The 20,382-nt window shown below is 44.6% G+C and overlaps 1 protein-coding gene across 1 annotated transcript in view; it reads left to right on the plus strand.

Annotated features, from left to right (window-relative positions):
• Positions 1 to 19,835, plus strand: part of LOC147221013 (uncharacterized) — a 32,147-nt gene extending 12,312 nt beyond the window's left edge. Inside the window, exons 2-6 of the mRNA XM_086170217.1 lie at positions 2,332 to 3,052; positions 4,014 to 4,101; positions 9,788 to 10,008; positions 11,490 to 14,438; positions 18,713 to 19,835. Coding sequence (XP_086026343.1) covers positions 2,422 to 3,052; positions 4,014 to 4,101; positions 9,788 to 10,008; positions 11,490 to 14,438; positions 18,713 to 19,689 — 4,866 coding nt within the window. The 5' untranslated portion in view covers positions 2,332 to 2,421 and the 3' untranslated portion in view covers positions 19,690 to 19,835. The remainder of the gene's footprint in view (positions 1 to 2,331; positions 3,053 to 4,013; positions 4,102 to 9,787; positions 10,009 to 11,489; positions 14,439 to 18,712) is intronic.
• Positions 19,836 to 20,382: the final 547 nt, after the last annotated feature.

The following is a 20,382-nucleotide window of genomic DNA, read 5'->3' on the forward strand; positions in this document are numbered from 1 at the left end:
TGTAGACTTGAACGGGAAAGAGGAATGTTCCTGTGGTTCTGTCAGCACGCAAACTCTCCAACTATTGACCATCCCCATCAAATTGAATCTTGTCTTTGTAGTTTCTGTCTGCATCATCTTGTTTCTGAGCATGGAAACTAGTGATGGAATTTTCCTCTTTAGGAACTTTAGGATTCTGCCACAAAGCTTTTATGGGATGATACAACAGGCTGAACTAAACCGACCGAGGGTCTTTAATTCAAAAACAGCTTTTGGGCGATTGTGTAACAAAAACAACTCCTCTTTGCAAGAGGTTCACTGGACTTGCTATGGCCTCACTCTACCAAAGAACCACAGAGATGTTGTCTGTTGTGACTGACCACCTTTCCAAAATAATAATTTAGAATATCCCTAATAATTTTTACCAGGTCCTGTGGTTGATTTGAGATTCTTGTAGTTTCCATTAACTGGCCAAACATTTACAGACATATATTCATTCTTTACTGTATTAAAAACCAAAAGGCGACTGCGTATTCCTGGAACACTGAATCACTTTTATAATGCCTATCAAAGCTGGCCATAAAAGACATTTAGTTATCCCCTATAACAAACAAACAAACAAAAAACAAGAGGTTTGTACCTCAAATTTGCAAACTAGAGCTGTATTTAGTTTTTCCTAATTTCCCAAAACAAATATGTCCCATCTTGTATCATCACTGGCAATTAGAAGCTCCCTGTGACTAGAGGGTGTGGCACAAGCGACCTTTAGCAGCTACTCGTTGTCATCCTCTCCACCTCTGATTATTTTGGGCACTTACTTGCAGCACAAGCAGTTACGTGTTTGTATGTGAAGGTTTGGGCCATGTTTGTTTTGTGCAAGAGGAAAGAGGAGAACAGAACGTTTGGGATTATGTGGAGCTCGCTTGTTAAAATTTAGCGTCACAAAGGTGCCATACTTGTCATATTCCAAACACGGTGAACGGTGAAGATGTGTATACAAGTTTAGATGTCTGAAAATTTTCAGTCACACAAGGGAATCAGACTGTCTTGATAAGAGCGGTCAGCGCATTGAAGTCCTCGTCTGTGCACGGTATAACAAAACACTTCTAAATTCAATCGGCGGTCCTGCAACCATTCGTTACAGTAGGCTCATTTTATTTTGTTTTTCTTCAGTCTCTTGTTTATCCCCTCTGTCCGTCTCGCCCACCTTCTCATCCTGTTCCCATGCTCCGCAGACCAAGCCCCTTCCTCTTGGCTGGCCTCTGCACTCACTCAGTACTTGTCTTACCAGCACGATGGTGTGTGGGACATGCGCCCTTACTATTACACACACACAAACATTTTCCTTCCCCAATCAGTTTTGAAAATAGTCAAGAAAACATTACGTCTCCATGCTGTCCTTACATGCTTCTTGTCCTTCTGCTTCTAAGTTGCTGATGTCTTTGACTGCACACTCATCTGTTCATAAATCCATATGTTCTTCCTGTTTGTCGCACGCTTCTTGACCCACTTTGCATTCCCATTCAAGCCTTTTCTCCGTCTTGCTGTTTTTCCCTTTTAAGAGCCATAGAAATCGATCTTGAGTATGAAACTGGATTTGGTAACTTTTCTTATCCATGAAAAGTAATTATGTGGCATTTACTGCAGGTCGTGTGTGAGTGTATGTTTGCGTGTGAGATTTGCTTGCTAAATCTTTTTCAGTCCCCGCTCTCCTTTCCCAGTCGATTGGTCTTCTCCTCAGATACCTTTTTGTTTTAAGTAAAAAAAAAGAAAGACAACCCAGTTTCACTGGCCAACTGTGCCACTGAGCCTTTTCGTATCAGGGTGGGTGTTTGCCACTGCATTGCACTGAAATAAATGAAGGCTATTTATAGATTGCCACAACTCATGCTAGGATGCGTGCAGGACCTGTGTGTTTGCTGATGCTGCACTTGAACTGCCTGTCCCCCAATTTCCCCCAAGTTTTGGACCTCAGTTTAATGTGTTTTTCTTTATTTGTTTCATTTCCATAGATGCCCCGCATCTCTCCTCTTGCTACTGAAGCAGTTCATCATCCTGTACGCCATTACGGCCACTCCTTTTTATCCTACAGTCACTTAGTCTGCCAGCTCTTACATTAGCATCATTGTGTGTGTGTGTGTGTGTGTGTGTGTGTGTGTGTGTGTGTGTGTCTGTGTGTGTGTGTGTGTGTGTGTCAGCTGAAGCATCTTTGCGAAAGACTAGTGCCGTTTCTTTATCTGATTTCAGGCAACATTCCTCGGTCTCTTGCCTGCTGATAGGAGGGACAGCAAACTGCTTTGCATGTTGAGTCTCGCTGTTTACTAACTTGGTTCTTCTCTATGTATGTCTCAGCACAGACCAGACCTGTCTTCAGAAAGCCTCTTGCCTGTGACCATCCGAAGAGTCCAAGTTAATCAACTGACCACTTGCATTTAAGGGGAGATGAAACCGGATGGGGTTGCCACGGCAGCATTAGGGCCGATGGAAACTTCAGAATCGAATCCAGTAAATGAGGCAACGCCGGGCATGGGAGAGAACCCAGTCCAGGCAGCCAATCTAGTGGTGGAGGAGATGGAGCAGCAGCCTGTAGATGATACAGGCAAGGTGGAACCCCAGCCAGAGCCAGTGAAGGAAACCCCAGCTGCAAAGACCAGCAGCAAGACTTCAGGAGATCCTAAAGCCAAGACCAGCAAGGCCACACCAAAGTCCAAACCTGGCCCAACCAGTCTCACCAAGTCCACATCTGGCCCAAAGTCCAACACCTCCCAGAGCCGTCTCTCAAATGGTGTGTCGAAGCCCCAGACCAATGGAGTGGCCAAGAAGACCGCATCTGCTCCGGACAAAAAGAGTAATCCAACCTTAGCTTCCTCTAAAAAACCAACAGGGACTGCTGCAGGTGTAGCCAGCAAGGTCACGGCTAAAGTAGGAGAGAAAAAAGGTGCAGGCGATTCCGCAGCTGTCAACGGCGCAAAGTCAGGAACTGGAGCCACGGCAATTAAGAAGACACTGTCCACAACCACCAATGGTGTCAAAACGAGCCCTGCTGCTGCTGCTGCAGCTAAAAAACCTCCAGGTCGGTATGAAAACATCAAGAAGCATGTCGTCTCCCGTTTTTTTTTTTTTTTGGTTGCTCTAATTTTAGTGACAATGATAGGATGACGTATGAATCATTGCACATAAAACAATTTCAGTACACGTATTATACACGCCAGAGTTGGTCAGGGTCCTTCTGATTGAATGAACAACTGTGTCAATCAGGCCTATATATGTTGTTATAAGATAGGAAATGATACTATCACTGCTGAAAATATATCCTGATTAAGTGTTTCATCTTATTGTCAGCTTCTTGAATTACCCTTTAAAAAGGTGAAATAGGAAAGGGGTATGAATATCGGGTAAATCCATTAATTCTTAATTTAATCAATTACTTGATTTGGATGTTTCATCATATGAGATGAGATGAGAACAACTTTATTAATCCCGAAGGAAATTGTTGTGCCCGAGTTTCAAGTAAAAAAACATAACAGTAATAGATAATAGTAGTCAACTGTATATAGCTGTAGTCAACCATGCATCCACACTTGAACCAAATAAGCAGTGCCGAATTGAACCTAGAACATTGCCTTGCCCTTAAATGAACCTAAGGGTTTGTTCTGAAAGCAACCGGGACATTTATTCAAGCATGATGCATCACAAAACATTTCGAGGTTTTAGCAGTAGTATGCTACTGCCTTGGAAAGCATCCCCACGCCCTGTCTGCCTAAAACACATATCCTGGAGCAAACAAGCAACAAATAATTGGTAGTCTCCCATCAACTCATAGCGTAGTTCATTATCAGGTGACTAGATGGCTTTTTGTGTGTGCAGAAAAGAATTGTTCTTCACACATCCAAACCTTATAATGGTTTGCGTATAGTATACTGAGATGGACCTATCTGAAGTTTATGGATAAGTACTTTGGACGATTTATTCACCAATTAATTTCTTATCTTTTCTGCCACCACCATCCTTCTACCTTGTCTTTACTGCTACAGCTCCCAGGCCTGCCTCTGCAACTCCGGCAAAACCCAGCTCTTCGTCCGCACCCAAGACCGATAAACCTGCTGTTTCCAAGACAACCAGGTAGATGTGACATTAGTGTAGAATCAAAGCTGCTCTACTTCTGTATGTCTGCATGGACAAAACTTCCCATGTGTCTGGAGACAACAGTGGAAAGTGTCTTTTCTGTCTGGAAAAACATCCTCCTGTTGAACTCGGTTGAATGTCATTCCAGTGATTTATAAGCAATTTGGCAAATTGGCCTTACCACAACAGAATGGATTACAGCAACGCCTTCAGATTTCTAAATCTCCTCATTGCCAAGTAAGAAGACGTTGGGTCAAAAGGCCTTTCTTGGCTTCAGGTTCAAAGAAGACCTTGTTAAAGAAGAAACACCCCAGAGGAATCAGAGACAATGAAACCCCACATAGAGGCTTGAAGGCGTTGAGCCTTAAGTAGGCCAGCAACCACCCAGTGTCGGAACAGGCCTCAGAGGAATCCCTTGAAGGGATGCACAAGAGCAAACATATACCATTATTAATGAAACAAGTTTTGGAGGGAATGGGGTTTACAGAGATGAGAAGAAGGCGATGGAAAAATTGAACAGGAACAACAGATTTCTCTGAATTTAATTTTCTCTAGGGCAAGTGCTTTTTGGGTTTTCTATGAGCCAGCATGTGTTGTGAGTTTTTGTTGGTTTGCAATCAGATCATGTGTACCGAATCACACTACAGGCGTGGTGATGGGTCCTGAGGAAAATTGACGATAGTCTGGGAGTCAGGAGCAAGGAGAGAGTAAAAGGAGGCCGTTGTCTGAAAGAGGCTGTGCGAGTTGGTATGTTTTGTGAATGAGACTTATCTCACTGGCTCCCTAAGTAATGCCGTCATTCTCCATTGCTGTTTGACCACCATGTCCGGTATGGTGAGATACAGCATATTTGCAGTTGTTTTTTTTCCTGCTTGGACAAACATCAATCTGTGACTGATGACTTGCCAATTGTTGTATAACAGGTAATGCTGGAAAACAGGCGCATAAGTGCTGAAGAAGGTGCTCAGAAAAATTAAGTCACACGTAGCCAAAGATTGAGAGCGAGGTCGTTTGCAGTCGCTTTATTGCAGATTTAGCGTTTAATTCTTCCCTCCCCAGTGGAGCCATGTCGGTATCAACAACATTTTAATCTTTAATCAAAGGTAGTGCTGAAATACCAAATGAATGGGGTGATTTAGAAACAATATTCCAATTCAAGGGTTATCCACCAGAGATTACTGACTCAACATCACACTCAGTGTACCTCTTGGTCAATAGATTCTCCTTCTGTTGTATAACGCTATGTCAGCATATGCATACTGTACCTAATTTGTTGATGTTTACTTTTCATTGATTTCTGTCAGAGTTCCACCCACTGTGATTGTGTAGTTTCAAAGAAAAATGTATTTAAATGTATTATCAAACAGCAAAAGCAGCCAATTTAATCAGAAAATTAAACTCAGTACTCTAATAGTGTATAAACATGTAGCTTTGTTTCTGACCACATTCAGCATATATTTTCAATCTCAGTAACATTTTATTATGGCTGACATAACCATGTCACTAACATGCATCATTTATGCCTGTGCTGCAGACTTCCACCATTTCTAGAGTCTGCCTGTACTCCACGTTCCCTGTGAACATAGCTATCACTACTGGAATCACGAGATGTGAGAAAACAAACATAATTGATTTTTTTTCAATCGATCTAAGCGGAACAGTTGGAAACGAAAACATACCACTACCTTCAAGCAGACACACAGTGTTGAATCACACCGACGATCTCTATGGCCAATATTTTTGTCTGACACACAAATAAAACTGATATAATGCAACCAAGCGGATGCATACGCAAGACGTATCAGTTGCGAAAACTTGTATGCCAAACTTGCATGAGTATGACAATTTCTTTCATACTCATTGCAGAAACAACCTTTCCCCAAATTGTGTGTGAATTTGTTTAATGTGAACAATTATGCAAATGTATTTACCATGCATGGTTTAGTTTTCTTTGTCTAGTAGTAAGATATTATCCGCTCATAGTGTGTGGATGAACGCCATTGAGAGGTAGAGCCATTTCTTATTTAAGACTTTAAGACAACAGCGTGAACTCTTTTTGGGATATTTTTGAAATTGAGTGTGCGTGTTTGTCAGTACTTGTAAGACCGCAAGCTATGAATATCTACTTTAATTAGATTTGAGCCCACCTCCTACCTCCAGCCCTTCTTTTAAACTTGCTCTCTGTAAAGCACTGGTGAGCTTGACAGACGTATTTATTGCCACGCTGGACACGCCCTACACACACCTAGTCTCCCCAGTTGTCTTACCTGCACGCGCGCACACACACGCACACCAACAATATTTCTGTCTATTTACTCAGTGTGAATTGGTGTAAATCCAGCTGCAGTAGGCTCTTGTCCAAGTGTACTGTTTTTTTTACATAATATCCACATAACCTCTCTCAAAAATGGGTTTTTGACTATTCCCGAAAAGACCTAACCAAATAATTTGTCAGACAATTAGATCAGCTTGTAAAAGAATGATCAAGTCATTGTATCGGCAGAAGAGAGCTCCTTTACCTGTGCGATTTAGTATTTGATGAAAGTAAAGTGTCAAGATGCTGTTCGCCATCCATGTGAGATGTGAACACATATGTGCACATATACACACACACCCGCATGTGGCCATTTGTGCACCTGCTTTTTCCTCATGACTGTTCATTGCGCACCACTGCATCTGTCGATCCTGATCAGTGTTCAGTCCAACATTTTTTCAATGCATGATTAAGTGTATGCTACAATCAACCTTTCACCGTATATGCAAGAGCGTTTACACATTTTTGCCCCTTTTTTGTGTTTGCATGGATGACAAAGGTAATGACTAATACACGCAGAATGACATACTGCAACAAAAATGCTTCGACATGTGTACCTATGTAGAAACGGCATGCAAACACAGAGGATGCGCTCATGAATTGCTGGGTTCAAGGCACTGTCCTGCTAGCTGCAGATGCAGCAGAGAGAGGTGAAACAAAAATGGTCGTGAGGGTGGAGTATAGAAGCTACATGGCTGAATAAGTCATGTGTCCCAGCTGAGCTCCCATCACTGCTGCCAGAGGATACACAGAGTATGTGAGGTCTGAGCATGCAATGTGTGCATGTGTGTGTTTGTATGTGGAAATAGAGGAAAGGGGAAATAGAAGAGGTAAACAATGAAAGCAAATGAGCATAGACAGTCTCTGCGAAACAGAACAAAATGCTGCCCTTGTATCAAAGAAGAGACAAAGGGTCCTCAGCCTGTTCCTGGTTGCAAACTCAGATGGAAAAAAAAAGGATGATTTTGCTCTCGGGTGATCAGGTGGCTTTCTGTGTTTGCTTGCACTCAACCCAGGAATTCTCACATCGGTGCGCTGCCTTTTCTCACCGATGGTCCTTCAGGGATTATCATTTTTTATTGCAGTGGATTGATTTTACACATGAGCCAAAACATTTCCGTCAATGCACAAGTCCTCTCTTTGTGCGTGCGTGTCCATGCCTCACACCGTGTCCTACACCGCAGCATGAAGTACACGGCATTTTTAGCAGATTGTAAATCATCTGTCCTGCTCAGGGCGTGGCCGATGACTGTGTGACGCAGTCCTGTGCCGTCATGATTTACAAGCGTGCAGCCGCAGATGCAATTACCAAATGGATGCAGTGGCACTAAGTAGATGGGGGGGATCGAAAAGAACAGGCCTAGTCTTGGATATCAGTCTAAGACTCAGGGTTTAATATGTAAGGGGGTTCTTGGTAGGGCTGTTCAGCTGCACACACACAGGGCAAATGTGAAAGATGTTAAAAATAGCGTTTCAGTCAGGCTTGTTCTGTTCCATCAAATCCACACGCACGTTTCATTTTTAAACATTAGCGCTCAACATGAAAACCACCAATTTTATATTCTGACGGTTCTTATTTTGCCTTTGCTTAAAATGCTATAGAGTAGGACCAGTGAGCGTCTGGAAAAGAAAATTTTGTTAAAAATCTTTTGTTAATGGGCTCATAAAGAGCCCTGTGTTCTATGCTTAAGATGTTGAATGGTGACTTGCTAAGGTATTGAAATACAGATTTTTTTCTTTGTAATATAACGAGTTGTCCATAAGACGAAATGAAATGATACTTTTTGGATATTTTGAAATACATCATGCCTGAATTACCTGGTGAATGAGGAGAAATGGATTATGGGGAAAAAGAAATGGACAGAATTCAAAGACAGGTTGACAAATTGTGATAAAATTTGTGTTTTTGTTCTTTCCCCACAGTTTCACACAATACAAATCGCAAGTTAAAGTATATATTCAAACAAGTACAGAGATACGCATGAGGTCAGACATCAGATGACTCACTACTTGTTGCCACGGGCAGAAAGGAACACATTGCTAGCCAGGCTGGTTGAATGGCCTCTTTCCTTTGTAGACAGGCTGGGGGTTTGATATGATACTGGGATAATTGTCCACCAGGAATACACTGAGACAAATTATCTTTTTAATGCTTCCTTAAACAAATAAAAGAAAAAAAAATTAGTGACAGTTAATATAAGAAGGAGTGAAAACAGACGGGCCCTTTGTCAAAATAGATCGGGTTTCAAGTGCCTGCAAGATGCACATTATTCTACATCACAGACACGGCAGCTCGTTCGTTTTTGTAAGCCTGCAATGACATGAGCAGACAATCCCAGTATCAATAACATTCTTTTTTTTTTAACCCCCCAAGCAAATGATGGGTCAAATATTAAAAATCGTGTTTTAACTTGTGCCATGACCGCACCCCTGGATCATTATCACCTGTTGATCTAAAGCTTTAGTCTTTTTCACGTGACAAAAATCTATTCCGTTAGGTTCGCCGACTCCTCAGTAGCACGCACTCCTTGCTCGGTGAGTGTGCATTTGGCATAATTCATGGTCCCAGCTCGAGGAAGTACGGAGGTTATTTTTGTTCCCCCGGTATAAAAGATTAACTTGGTCTCAGCCATCTTCACTGAGTGTGTTCTTTGCAGGCGCTCTGCATGGTGCGGTCTTGTCAAGGCTTCTGCATGTAGGTTAATTAGCCCAGAGTTGATACAGAAGCCAGTTTAAGGAAAAGGCAGGCTGCCATAGCAGGCTGGCTGACGCATGCTGCCAAAAGAGCAGTTAGTTCCCCTATAGTAAAAGGACATGAACAAGACATGAGGAATAATGTTGATTGAGGTTGGAACGGGTCTCATGGGTGCGATGTGATTCTTCTCCCATGCTGCTTCACTTAATTGTTCCTCTGGGATATTTTCATGGGGATGTGAAAGTCTGTGAAAGCTGCGCTTGTTATCATTGTTGCAGCTGCAGCGAAACAAGACAATCTTTGGTCTACAAATTGGAAGACGGACATTGGAGTAAAACAAGAGCAGGATGTATGATTTAATAAATGCATTAGCTCTTACGTAATATCCTTGCTGATATTCCGCTGCAATTTTAAATGTGATGGCTGTCTTTGTCTTGAAGTATAGTCTGTCAGGTGGTACTTATCTAATGTTACCCCATTAACAATGTTCTTTACTCTGCTCAGAGCTACATGTAAGCATTTTTTTTATCTTCATTTATCATCTGACAGAAGAACCCGCAAACCCGCATACTTATATTCCTAATTACATCTTGAGGAATGTCTCCGTGGGTACAAATCTTAGCATCGTATCAAGTCTCACAGCTCTTCAATTTGTCTTTGTCGTGTTTCTTCAGGTCCACACCTAGTTCGGCAGCGACGTCCCGTCCCTCCACAGGCTCGGCTCGACCGCCCACGGCCAGTACAGCCAAAAGTTCCACAGCCGCTACAAAATCTGCCACCCCTAAAACCTCTGCCACCTCCACCTTTGCTGCTTCCAAATCGACCTCCACTACCCCATCTGGTGGCAAACCTCCAGCATCACAAGTGTCAAGAAACACCACCCCTGTGAAAAAAGGTAGAAACAGAAGGGCATTTGGAGATCATACCTTCACCAGTAGTAAATGGCAATGGTAGCAATGATAGAAATGATAAGAAGCCACGTAGAGCTCGTAAATTTAACAGCAAAATCTGAAAATATATTCAGATATGATCAGTCAGCGGGAGGAGCCTGAAACAGGTTTAATTTGAGCACATTTTTTAATTGATTTATGTTTTATTAGGACATAATTTTTCATAATAATCAGGCTTAAAGATACTCTGTTACCTGTTGAAAATTCATATACACTGATTATGCACATTATTGAATTGCAAGACTAAACAGAAAGTAGAATAGAACTTTAATAACTCAGAAGGAAATTGAAAAAAGAATTAATTTGGCCACATGCAATACAATAAAAACTTTTATTGTGTGATACTGAAAACCGAGTTCCTGTCTAACCAAACATCGAAGTCTTAAGCTCAGCTTACTGTGACAGGATATCAGCAGCTATCATGACGTGTTCTGCTATGTTCTCCTTGCAACTTGTATCACTTTCTTGTTTTTTTTTTTTTTATATCAAACATTTAGGCAGTCAATCAAAAATCTCAGATCAGTAGATTTACTTAGTGGGTTGGTCCGTGTTTTATGCCTCAGGACTGTTTTTCCTTTGGCAAGCAGGTACAAAAACCATAAAACAATATTGGTCATAAGGTGTACTCATGTGGAAGACCTTAAAAAGAGCTGTTGAACAAGTTGAGAACAACAGTTGCAGAGACGTTCCAGATACTCTGACTCATGTCTAAAAATGTGCTGTGTCGTCCGTGTCAGAAGCCACACTCAGGTGCAACAAACACATCATCGGTCGCCGTCCGAGGATGTTTTTGAAAGACAAGTTAGAATCGTTCCAAAATATTATCATTTTCTGTTGTTAAAACCATGTACTTTGAAACACGTAGGCAGAAGTGCGTCTGAAAGTCACCATAGGCAGAGGAAATGCAAAAAAAAAAAGTGTTTAATGTGATTCAAAGATCTTAATTTAGAATAAGAATAAGAGTAGAAACTTTGATGGATTGAGTCGATGACATGTGAGGTCATCAGTGTGCATACAAAAATTATCACAAAGTTGGTTTTGTGTTTTAAATCATGGCACATATTATAGGTATGGTAAAGATTGTAGACTGAACTGAAGGACAGGAAGAAAAAGAATTCTTTGGTCGTCAATATTCCTCTTTAGGTAAATTAAAATAGGTCAGTAGGATGCATGAGCAAGCATATTCAAGGGTTTCGTTGTTTTGAACGAAACCTAGTTAATTAGATTGAAAACCAACCCCTTTTTTTCTAGTTGAACTCATCATGAACTCCCATTTTTCATATTATAAGTTGATAAAAACGCCAAGTTATGATGCAAAACACAACGGGTGCAGGAAGCTGAAGAGTTAAGATATGACTGTTTTCGTAATTTTGATGCGGTGGCCCATACTTTATCATTACATTGTATCGTTTGTTTTCTTACCTAGATGCAACCAAACCATCCACGCCAGCGGCGAAAAAACCCACAGAGTCTCCCCTCACCCGGCCTTCCTCTACCACGAAGCCTTCGAAACCCGAAACACCAAAATCAACATCAAAATCAGATGCCAATGTCAAAAAGCCTGCACCAAGTAAGGCTGCTGACGCAAAGACACCCAGCCGCTCCAAAGCACCCGAGAGCAAACCAACTCCATCCAAGGATGTTTCAAAGACACCCGGCTCCAAAACTGCAGCAAAGACTTCAGGACCGAAGAAGACTGTGGGCAGCAGCACCCCAACTGGTCCGATAAGAGCTCCCAAATCTACCACCACTGCGGAACCTGTAAAAGAAACCGCCGCCGTCGTAGCTGCCGCTGCGGCTATCGCTGCAGCAGCGTCCACCATAGTTCTGTCAGATGAGTCAGAAACACCCGCCGCAGTAATTGCGGAGCCAATTGCTGCAGATCAAGCAGAATTGATGTCCACTCCGACTGAACCAACTGTGGCAGAAGTAGAAAAAAGAATGCCTGAGACTTCATCCGAACCATGCTACCAACCAATTTCAGAACCCCTGCGAGAACCATCTCCAGAGCCTATTTGCGTTATATCTCCCAATCTTCCCTCTGAACAACAGCCACCGCTGTCGTCACAGCCGGACTTGAAGGCCTCGCCAGTTCAAGAACCCGCATGCCTTCTCCAGCTGTCAGCAGAGCCGCAACTTTACAAGATGGAGGAGTCAGTCGGCAACGCCGTTCCATCCCTGGGAACGACCGTCATGTCTCCCCCGTGTTCACCAACCGGCCCCGTTTCTCCTGCCAGACAACCGCAGGATGTGTCCTCTCTGCTGGACATGCACGCTGGGCCTGACCCCTGGGATAGTCACGAGCCCCTGGAGCCCTCTGACATTGCCTCCCAGAGTCCAGTCAGCATGACTAACTTTCAGACAGAAGAGGAGAAAGAGAGTGACAATCTGAATGCGACACCATACAAAAGGGCGGAGGATGAAAATCTGTTTCTGTCTGCTTCTGCCACTCCGGGCCCGGAGGCCTTCAAGATGATGGCGGAGCCGCAGTTGAGTGCCTCGCCCATGGATTATTTCATCCCCGAGGACCTGCGCTCCCCTCATGAAAAGGAGGTGGCCGTGGAAAAAGCCGATGAGGAAATCAATGAGGACGATGATGAGGAAGATGAAGACGAAGACGAAGAGCAGAGGAGACAAGGCCATCAGCCTTCATCGGTGGTCACTGACATGAGCACATCGCAGCCCTCTGAGGAGTTCCCCATCCGGTCCTCAGGTTTCAGTGGGTCTGCCGGCTGGCATGGTGACGACCTGTTGTCTGGGATGGACTCGGAAGACATGAGTAGCTGCACCAGCAGCCGGCAGCAGGGGGTGTCTGATGTCAGCAGCACCCAGCACACCGCGATACTAGAAGGAACCCAGAGCTCCGACGCGCTGATCGACTCGAGCCTCCGTGGCTCCGAGGGAGACGGGAATCTGATCGGCTCTCCGAACGTTGAAACGTTGGCCAACGAGGAAGACGAAGACGACGACGAAGAGGACGATCGGGTGGACGAAATGGACTTGAGCTCAGAGAAAGCCGAGGACCTGCACTATGTGTCTCAACATCGGGAACAACAGGAGGACGAGGATGAAGACGTAGAAATGCACAGCGAAGGAGTAACAGAGAGCTGCGGAAATGTCGACGAGGATGACTTTAATGACGAGGAGCGTTTAGACAACCTCTGCCATGCCGGCCCGCGACCATATGTCCCTCCCGCCTCGTCCTGGGGCGAAACCAACCCCTTTACCCAGACCTGGGCTGAGCCGGCCTCACTGCCCTCCCTCTCCTCCTCCAGCCCCATCTCCGACCATGGCGCCGCTGAGTCTGAAACCCCCACCCAGTCTCCTGCGCAGGCTCTTGTGGACAGCATCACCCCTCCTTTGGTTCCTCAGTCAGAGCAACAGTCCATGTACGAGCCGAAGACCTCAGCCCCCGAGGAGACCCAGGGTCCACTCGCTCCGGAAGCAGTGGCCATGTCGCAGTCCAGCACTCTGAGTGGCACGGCTCTGGTCGCGCCCAGCAGCAGCGAGACAAGCACACCGGAGGAGCTCCGTGACTACGACAGCAGCTCCGGAGTGGAATCTCGTTCCGACAAACAGCAAACTCCGGTGCCGGCTTCGGTCCACCCTGACATGGAGCAGGACTTGGGTATACACTTGGAGAAAGGCGACGGGGAAGAGGAGGAGGCTGAGACACTCCCCGCCGATGAGGTCTTGGGAACAGGTCCCCCGACTGCTCCGGCATCCGCCCCATCCTCGCCTTCCACATCTGGTGACGAGGCCAGTGACACGGAAGGTGAGATGCAGATAAATGACCCCGATGCGCCAATGATGATCGACGAAAGTACTGGATTTGAATCGAATCCTTCCACGTGCAACTTGCCGGCGCTCGATGAGGACGAGGAGGCGGGAGACGCTCATGCCAGAGAAGGGGAAGAGGATGGAGGCGGGGCCACCCCTCAGTCCGCCAACTCCGTGGCGTCATACGGCTTTGATTGCACGACGTCCAACTCCAACGCGCCCTCTATGGCCGAGAGCTGTGGAAAGAGTCCAGGGATCTTCTCCCTCGAGAACGAGGAGCATCTGCCCGACGAGGCCAAGGACCCCTCGCTCATCAAAGAGCTCACCCTGCCGTCTGCCTCTGCAGCAGCCCACGCAGAGGACCTGCTCGGTAGACCAGTCGACCTGATGCCATTGGGGTTCCAGGGAGACAAACAACCCAGTCTAGACGACCACCACTACATGTTTGGAGGAAAGACTGACTTCGACCACCTGGAGGAAGTCGATCCGATGCAGGCTTGTCTCCACCTTGGGCCCCCGGAATCTGGAGACAGCAGTGACAGCCAGCCGCCCTACTACTCTACCACAAGTGATAAGACTGATAGTTTTCTGGAAGGTAATGTATAAGTCCATCCTATTACCCCCAGAATGCACCTTTTCCCTGCAACCCTTCCCCTTTACCTACTGTTTGTTTTATCTCCAGCTGGGTTAGTTGGCTTAGAAGGAAGAAAAAAAGGAAGCAAGATTGTAGGGGAAAAAAAAAAAAGATTTTTAAAAATCAACAACGGAGATGGAAAAAAAAAAATGACTAGCAATTTTTAAATGAAGCCTTCCTCTTTCATACTGTTAAGGTCATGGTTTTGAGTGTACGGCTTAAACTCCTTTCTATAATAGCTACTACCATTTTTCTAGTAGAATGTTCTTTTTAAGTAACACTGCAGCTTAGGTGTAGCCCCAGGTGGGGTGTTGACTGATTGACACAATGTGACTGAGATTTTAAACTGAAAGAATGAACAAAAACAAAAAAAAACAAAAATGAAAAAAAAATATCACAGATGGAATGAAATGGATTCATTGTGTATTTATCCTACTGTTTTTACCAATCAAATGTCAATGATTTTTGGTTTGTATTTGGTTATCTGTTTTATTTTCTGTTTGTTTTTCTGTTTGAGACCTGGTCCTCCCTACCTTGTGTACACACGCTTCATGTTCAACAGCACCTTAGCAATAGCCACATGTTACTTGTTCAAGGTTTTTGTTCTTATTTCGAGAGTTTTTAGCTGTCAAAATAAAGCTAGGTATAGAAATCCTTTTTGTTTTGTAAAGATCATGACTTTTTTTTAGTGTGTTGCCATGGCATAGCTGGAGGCAAAACTGTCTAGCAGCGGATTTGAACTATGGCCTGAAGAATCCGTACATGTAAATTCACTCGCTCTCCTGGACCAAAAGCGTTACATGTGAAAAGTTTTCAACAACCCGACAAAACCTATCGGCTGACCCGCACGCACTCACGCACTCACGCGCTCCCTCACTCACTCAACAGGAATGACCCGAAAAGATTTAACTACCATGTAGTGTCCAGACCTTTACACGGCTGGACGGAGAAAGAGAGAAATTGGGGATGGATTACAATTATCATCACATTAGCACTTGAAAAGACAAAAGGCCCAAACCATCTTGAGTGCAACGTCGGCTTTTTTAAACGGTATAAACAGCACCGATGGCGATGGACCGCACTTGCATAACCAACGTCTCATCGGAAAGACAGTATCAGGCGTTAAAATGGATTAACAATTCCTGAAAGGTCTCAACTTCTAGAGTGCTTTCAACACCTTGCGGTTTCAGAGCACTTTACACGCGATAGCATTCATTTGCTCAACTTAGGTTTACAGGAAATGCCGGGAATCGAACCGCCAACTTTCTGATTGGAGGGACGCCCGCTCTTCCAACTTATCCACGGCCGCCCAAATAACTGAACTCCCCTCTGTCAGATCCTTTTATCTTATTGTGTTTAACTGCACTAGTCGTGGTCTTGCTAGCACGCAATAAAATATCAGGGTAGAGCCATTACGTTCTCCAATTCTGGCACTAGAAATGACAACATGACAACTTATTAGAGGTTATGTAGCCTAAAATTATATGGTTGTTTTTCTTTCTGTGGATCAGCTATTTCATTTAGTTTGCCTCCAGCTAATGCGGCGACGTGATCATGACGTAGGCTCTAAAAGATGTGTCGAGGTAGGTATCGGAGACTTAGATTGCAGTTGGTGAAGGTGAAGTTTTTTAAATGTGTGCTTCAAGAGGTTCAACGCTCTTTGCATAGGTTGTTGCGATATATAACGTGCAGTCACGTACAGTAGGTGTTTCAGGTATGTGGTTTTGAGATAAGCTTCCAGCCTCAGTTAGCTGACCATTTTCGTTGCAGAAGAGACTAACAACTAGCCTATTATTTGTGATGAGACCTTGCATTGTCATACATCGCTATCACAGTTGAGCTTTACACTCATAGTGGGTGTTCGGTTTACTATTTCAGCAGTATATTGCATGCATAACAAAACAAAAAAAAACAAAAAAAAAACAAAAAAAAAAAGTTGTACTACCAGAAAACTTTGAAAGAATTCTAGTCTACACATGTTCATAAATGAATGGTTCGCACCAGGCTATCTTTCAAAATTCCATTAAAACATCATTACAAGGCATTATGTTCCTGTTTCTTATTTTTCCGATTGATCCAGCAAGCATGAACTGTTCCTGCCCTCTTGTTTGGTTCACCGTGTATTTGTACGTCTATGCAGTGGAGTTTCCCGTGGGGTGTCCTGTTCTTCACCATTGGAATAACTTTCAAACAAAGAGCGCTGCAACATTGTAAGATGTTGTAACCAAAAATGGCAGCTTTGTTTCGACGAAGAGGTGATTCCGATGGTGTTCCAGTGCCCTTCCCTCCAGCATGCCTACAAGCCTTTATATATCTCTCGGATTCAACACTCGCTGACCAGTTTAGCGGGTGGCGCCCACTTAAAGGTGCCCTGTGGAGATTCATTTTATCAATGGAAAGAAAAATTCGGGCCTGTTTAGCAGCCCATCGTGTTTGGTCCTTATTGTTTGATTTTTATTTATGGATGGCTGTACAGTATGTCCTATGCCGGAGCAAACCAAGCAATCCATGGCGTTATTCCATATTTGACAACTGGCTATTTGGGAATTTGGGGTACATGTTCTGGTAGGTGCTCATTTGCTTACATGCACCAGATCCCAATTCCACTCGAACGTTTGCACGAACCACTCCTTGCTTCTTTGCATTGACATGGAAAACTCATGAACCGGAGAACACAAAATGCACATAAGGGAACGGTAGTCTTATTTGTGCCTAAAATTTTCTGAGAATCCACTTTTTAAAAACAACACTTCCCTGTTTTTAAAGTAAAAAAAAAAAAATCATAGTACCATCTTCTTGGGTCTGCTATCTACTTGTCTGATAAGGCGAAGCAGAAAATAATACGTTCTGTGGTCTGTAACTCCACAGTGCACCTTTAAAAGATATCAGAATACACGTCTGTTTTCTTCTGTGTGGCTTTTATGCAGAACCTTAAATCCGGTTCAGAGTTTCACAGATTTGCCTGCATAATCTCACACACAGAAGTGCTGGATCGCTTCTCACACACGTTCCCACCAGTGCATCCCAATGTAGAAGACCGAACCTGCTCCCTACCTCACTTCGTACCTTTTCCCCTCAGACCTTTCCAAATCCTCCAAATCCAAAGCCTTGGGTTGGAAACACTACGACCATGTGCGAACCTCACGAACATCCCACATGCCTTCTGGACGTGAAACCTGTCTTTAGTGTGAAGCTGCAGCATTTTCCTTAATCTGCTAACAGTGAATACATGAGCTATGCTCGTTTTATTTTTTATTTTTTTGGATGATCTTCCTCTTGAAATACACAATCATGCGGTAGATAGATTATATTCAGCGATATTTCACAGAATGGCGATCAGGCATGACAAGAAGTAACTCCCTCAGCTGCAAGAAACTACTCTGATCCCATAAATAAGTGTAATGTGGTCACAGTGAAGTTTTTGTCAGCTCTTCAGTTTTCCCACTGTCGTCCATCTCTTTTAATATTTGTGTGTTGTCTATACAGTATATGACTTCTGTCCCGCATGACTCCTAGCAAGAATGAGAAAATGGAAATACTGCGTTTCCCTTCACTGCCTGGAAATGTTGATGCGGTCGTGTCAAACTTAAGGCGGTGAGATATGAGGAGAAACAAAAGAACATCTTCTTGAGCCCTCTCTGGGCGTCGATGTTATTACGTAATGCTTACACGCGGAAAAACACATGCCACATGCAAAGAATAAGTAACAGTTTGCTTCCCCGTCTGATGGGGAATAGTTTTGAGTCCAGCTCTTTCAGCTGACTTGTTGTTTGGGGAACCAAAACCTGGATCATCACCGGATGATGAGCCATGTCTGGTAAAATCCCATTTTTGATATCAAAGAAATCCTTCAACATGCACATCCCACACCGTTACCCATTGCCTTCATTACAAAATGTAACATCAGGTTTCAGGTTTCCAGGACGATGAAACACGAGATCTGTGTTTAATTCGGACTTATCTCCAATGTTTTTCAAAGGTCTTAAGAATACATTCAAGTAAGTCAAAGTACTGCCTTTTAATTTGGTTATAATCATCCGAACGGTAGAGAAGGTGCACATTGTTCCTGGTCCTTGGACGTCACTTTTCTGTCCGAGCCTTTCCTTTTGATTTACATATTCCTCTTGTAAAACTCCTTGAACCCTTGTCTGCCTGGCCCCCGTTTTTGTGCCACCCATTCTTTTCGATGCATGCGTCACTGACGGAGGCCTCAAGTGATCCTGACTGTCTCGCAGGAGATGAGGAGAGAAATGAAATGGATGAAGCTTACGAGCAGCAAATGCACAGTCGGGAAGTCGACTGCGACCGAAATGACACCACCGCCGTTCCTATAGCCAATGGCCACTACTTGGCTTTGGTCCCTGGCAACAGGAGGCCCATTGATCCTGCCGTTGCAGCGCATTTTGCCCAAATTGTTCCGCCGTTGATGGAGTCCAACGCGGACAGTCACATGGGTGGAGAACAGTTGAGGAAACTGGTGCAGCACCAGGAGAAGCTGAGAGAGATGCAGCACCGTCAAGAACAGGAGAGGCAGAAGAGGCAGTGGCTGGAAGAGGAGCATCTGCGACTGGAGCAGCAGAAACAGTTGGAGAAGCAGAGGAGGGAGCTCCTCCAACTGCAGCTACAACAGCAACAGCAGGAGCACCGCCACCGCAGGCAGGTTCTGCAGTGGCAACTGGAGCTGGAGCAGCAGTACCGCATGCACCAGAAGCACATGCAACAACAGCAGCAGCTGAGAAGGAGCCCCACCGGAGTCATGGTCTCGCCCTCCTCAGGGCTATGCACCATCTATGAAGCCATGGAAACTAGCGAGGAGGAGGAGGATGAGGCCAGCGAAGAGCACAACAAGAACAGGCAGGCACTCAGGAGGAGGCTACCGTCCACCCAGAGCGTAATGCCGCATTTCCAGAGGCACATGCGTCCGGTTCCTCCCCAGGATCTGGAATGGAACAGGAAGGTGGACATGGTTCAGCAGCTCATCAACCAGACTCTGATGCTGTCAAGCGATGGAGGCTGCCCACCTCTCCTCCTCCTCCCCGTGGGGCCAGGAGGCACACTAAACCAACTGGAAAGCAGCATGTGGCCGCACCTGCTGCCCCAGTTCAGCCCTCCCGCGGCCACGGTCACATCCGTCAGCAGCTACTCCCCGGACAGCCAGGGCAGCTCACCTGTCGGAGACTGGACCGTGGTGGAGGTAGAGACAAAGCACTGAAGTGAAGTAAGAGTCAACATTAGATACATTTTTTGAAGGTATGGTTTGGCATTAAATTCCATTTTGGGCTGCAATTAGAAAACAGTAAAGCTTACTCTGTCCAATTTGTTCAAAGTTATGGGTGATTCTAACAAGCTACCGCTTTATTCTACACTCCAGTTTATATGGGTCAGAAAGTTTGGATGTCCACTCCTATGGGAAGGAATAAGGAAATGTGCAAGGAGTGTGAAGAATAGTGTTATGGACCCAAACTTAATTTTGTCCACCAACTGATTCGGACCAATGGTATATCTGCTCTCTTTGCAGGGACTGCCAATTCTATCATGAATTTAGTCGTGTAACTAGACAAGGAGGAGCAGTGCCGACTTGTTGAGGCAAATTACCCCTTTATCTATGACAGACAATGTAGCAACAGTCGGCACACTTGTTTGGGACACACAGCCTGGCAGTGTATCAGTACCTCCAAAGCTTGCTAATTGACACGTGGCTCATTCTCCCTATTCTGAGCCATTGCACGAATGCTACCAGGCTTAGCTTGTGTCCCATATTTGCTTTTCATCACAAATACGTCAGCGTGAAATGGGAACACAGATTCATGTTCGTCACGTCACACTACCCAGGCGTAGCTTAAAGTCAGTGAGGATCAGGAAGGGGCCTCCGGATCTTGTGTCAACATCAGTAGTCCCGTCAACA

Source organism: Fistularia commersonii, chromosome 23, assembly GCF_037954325.1.
Source record: "Fistularia commersonii isolate RoL2024-O1a breed Wild chromosome 23, RoL_Fcom_v1.0, whole genome shotgun sequence".
NCBI classification, from domain to species: Eukaryota; Metazoa; Chordata; class Actinopteri; order Syngnathiformes; family Fistulariidae; genus Fistularia; species Fistularia commersonii.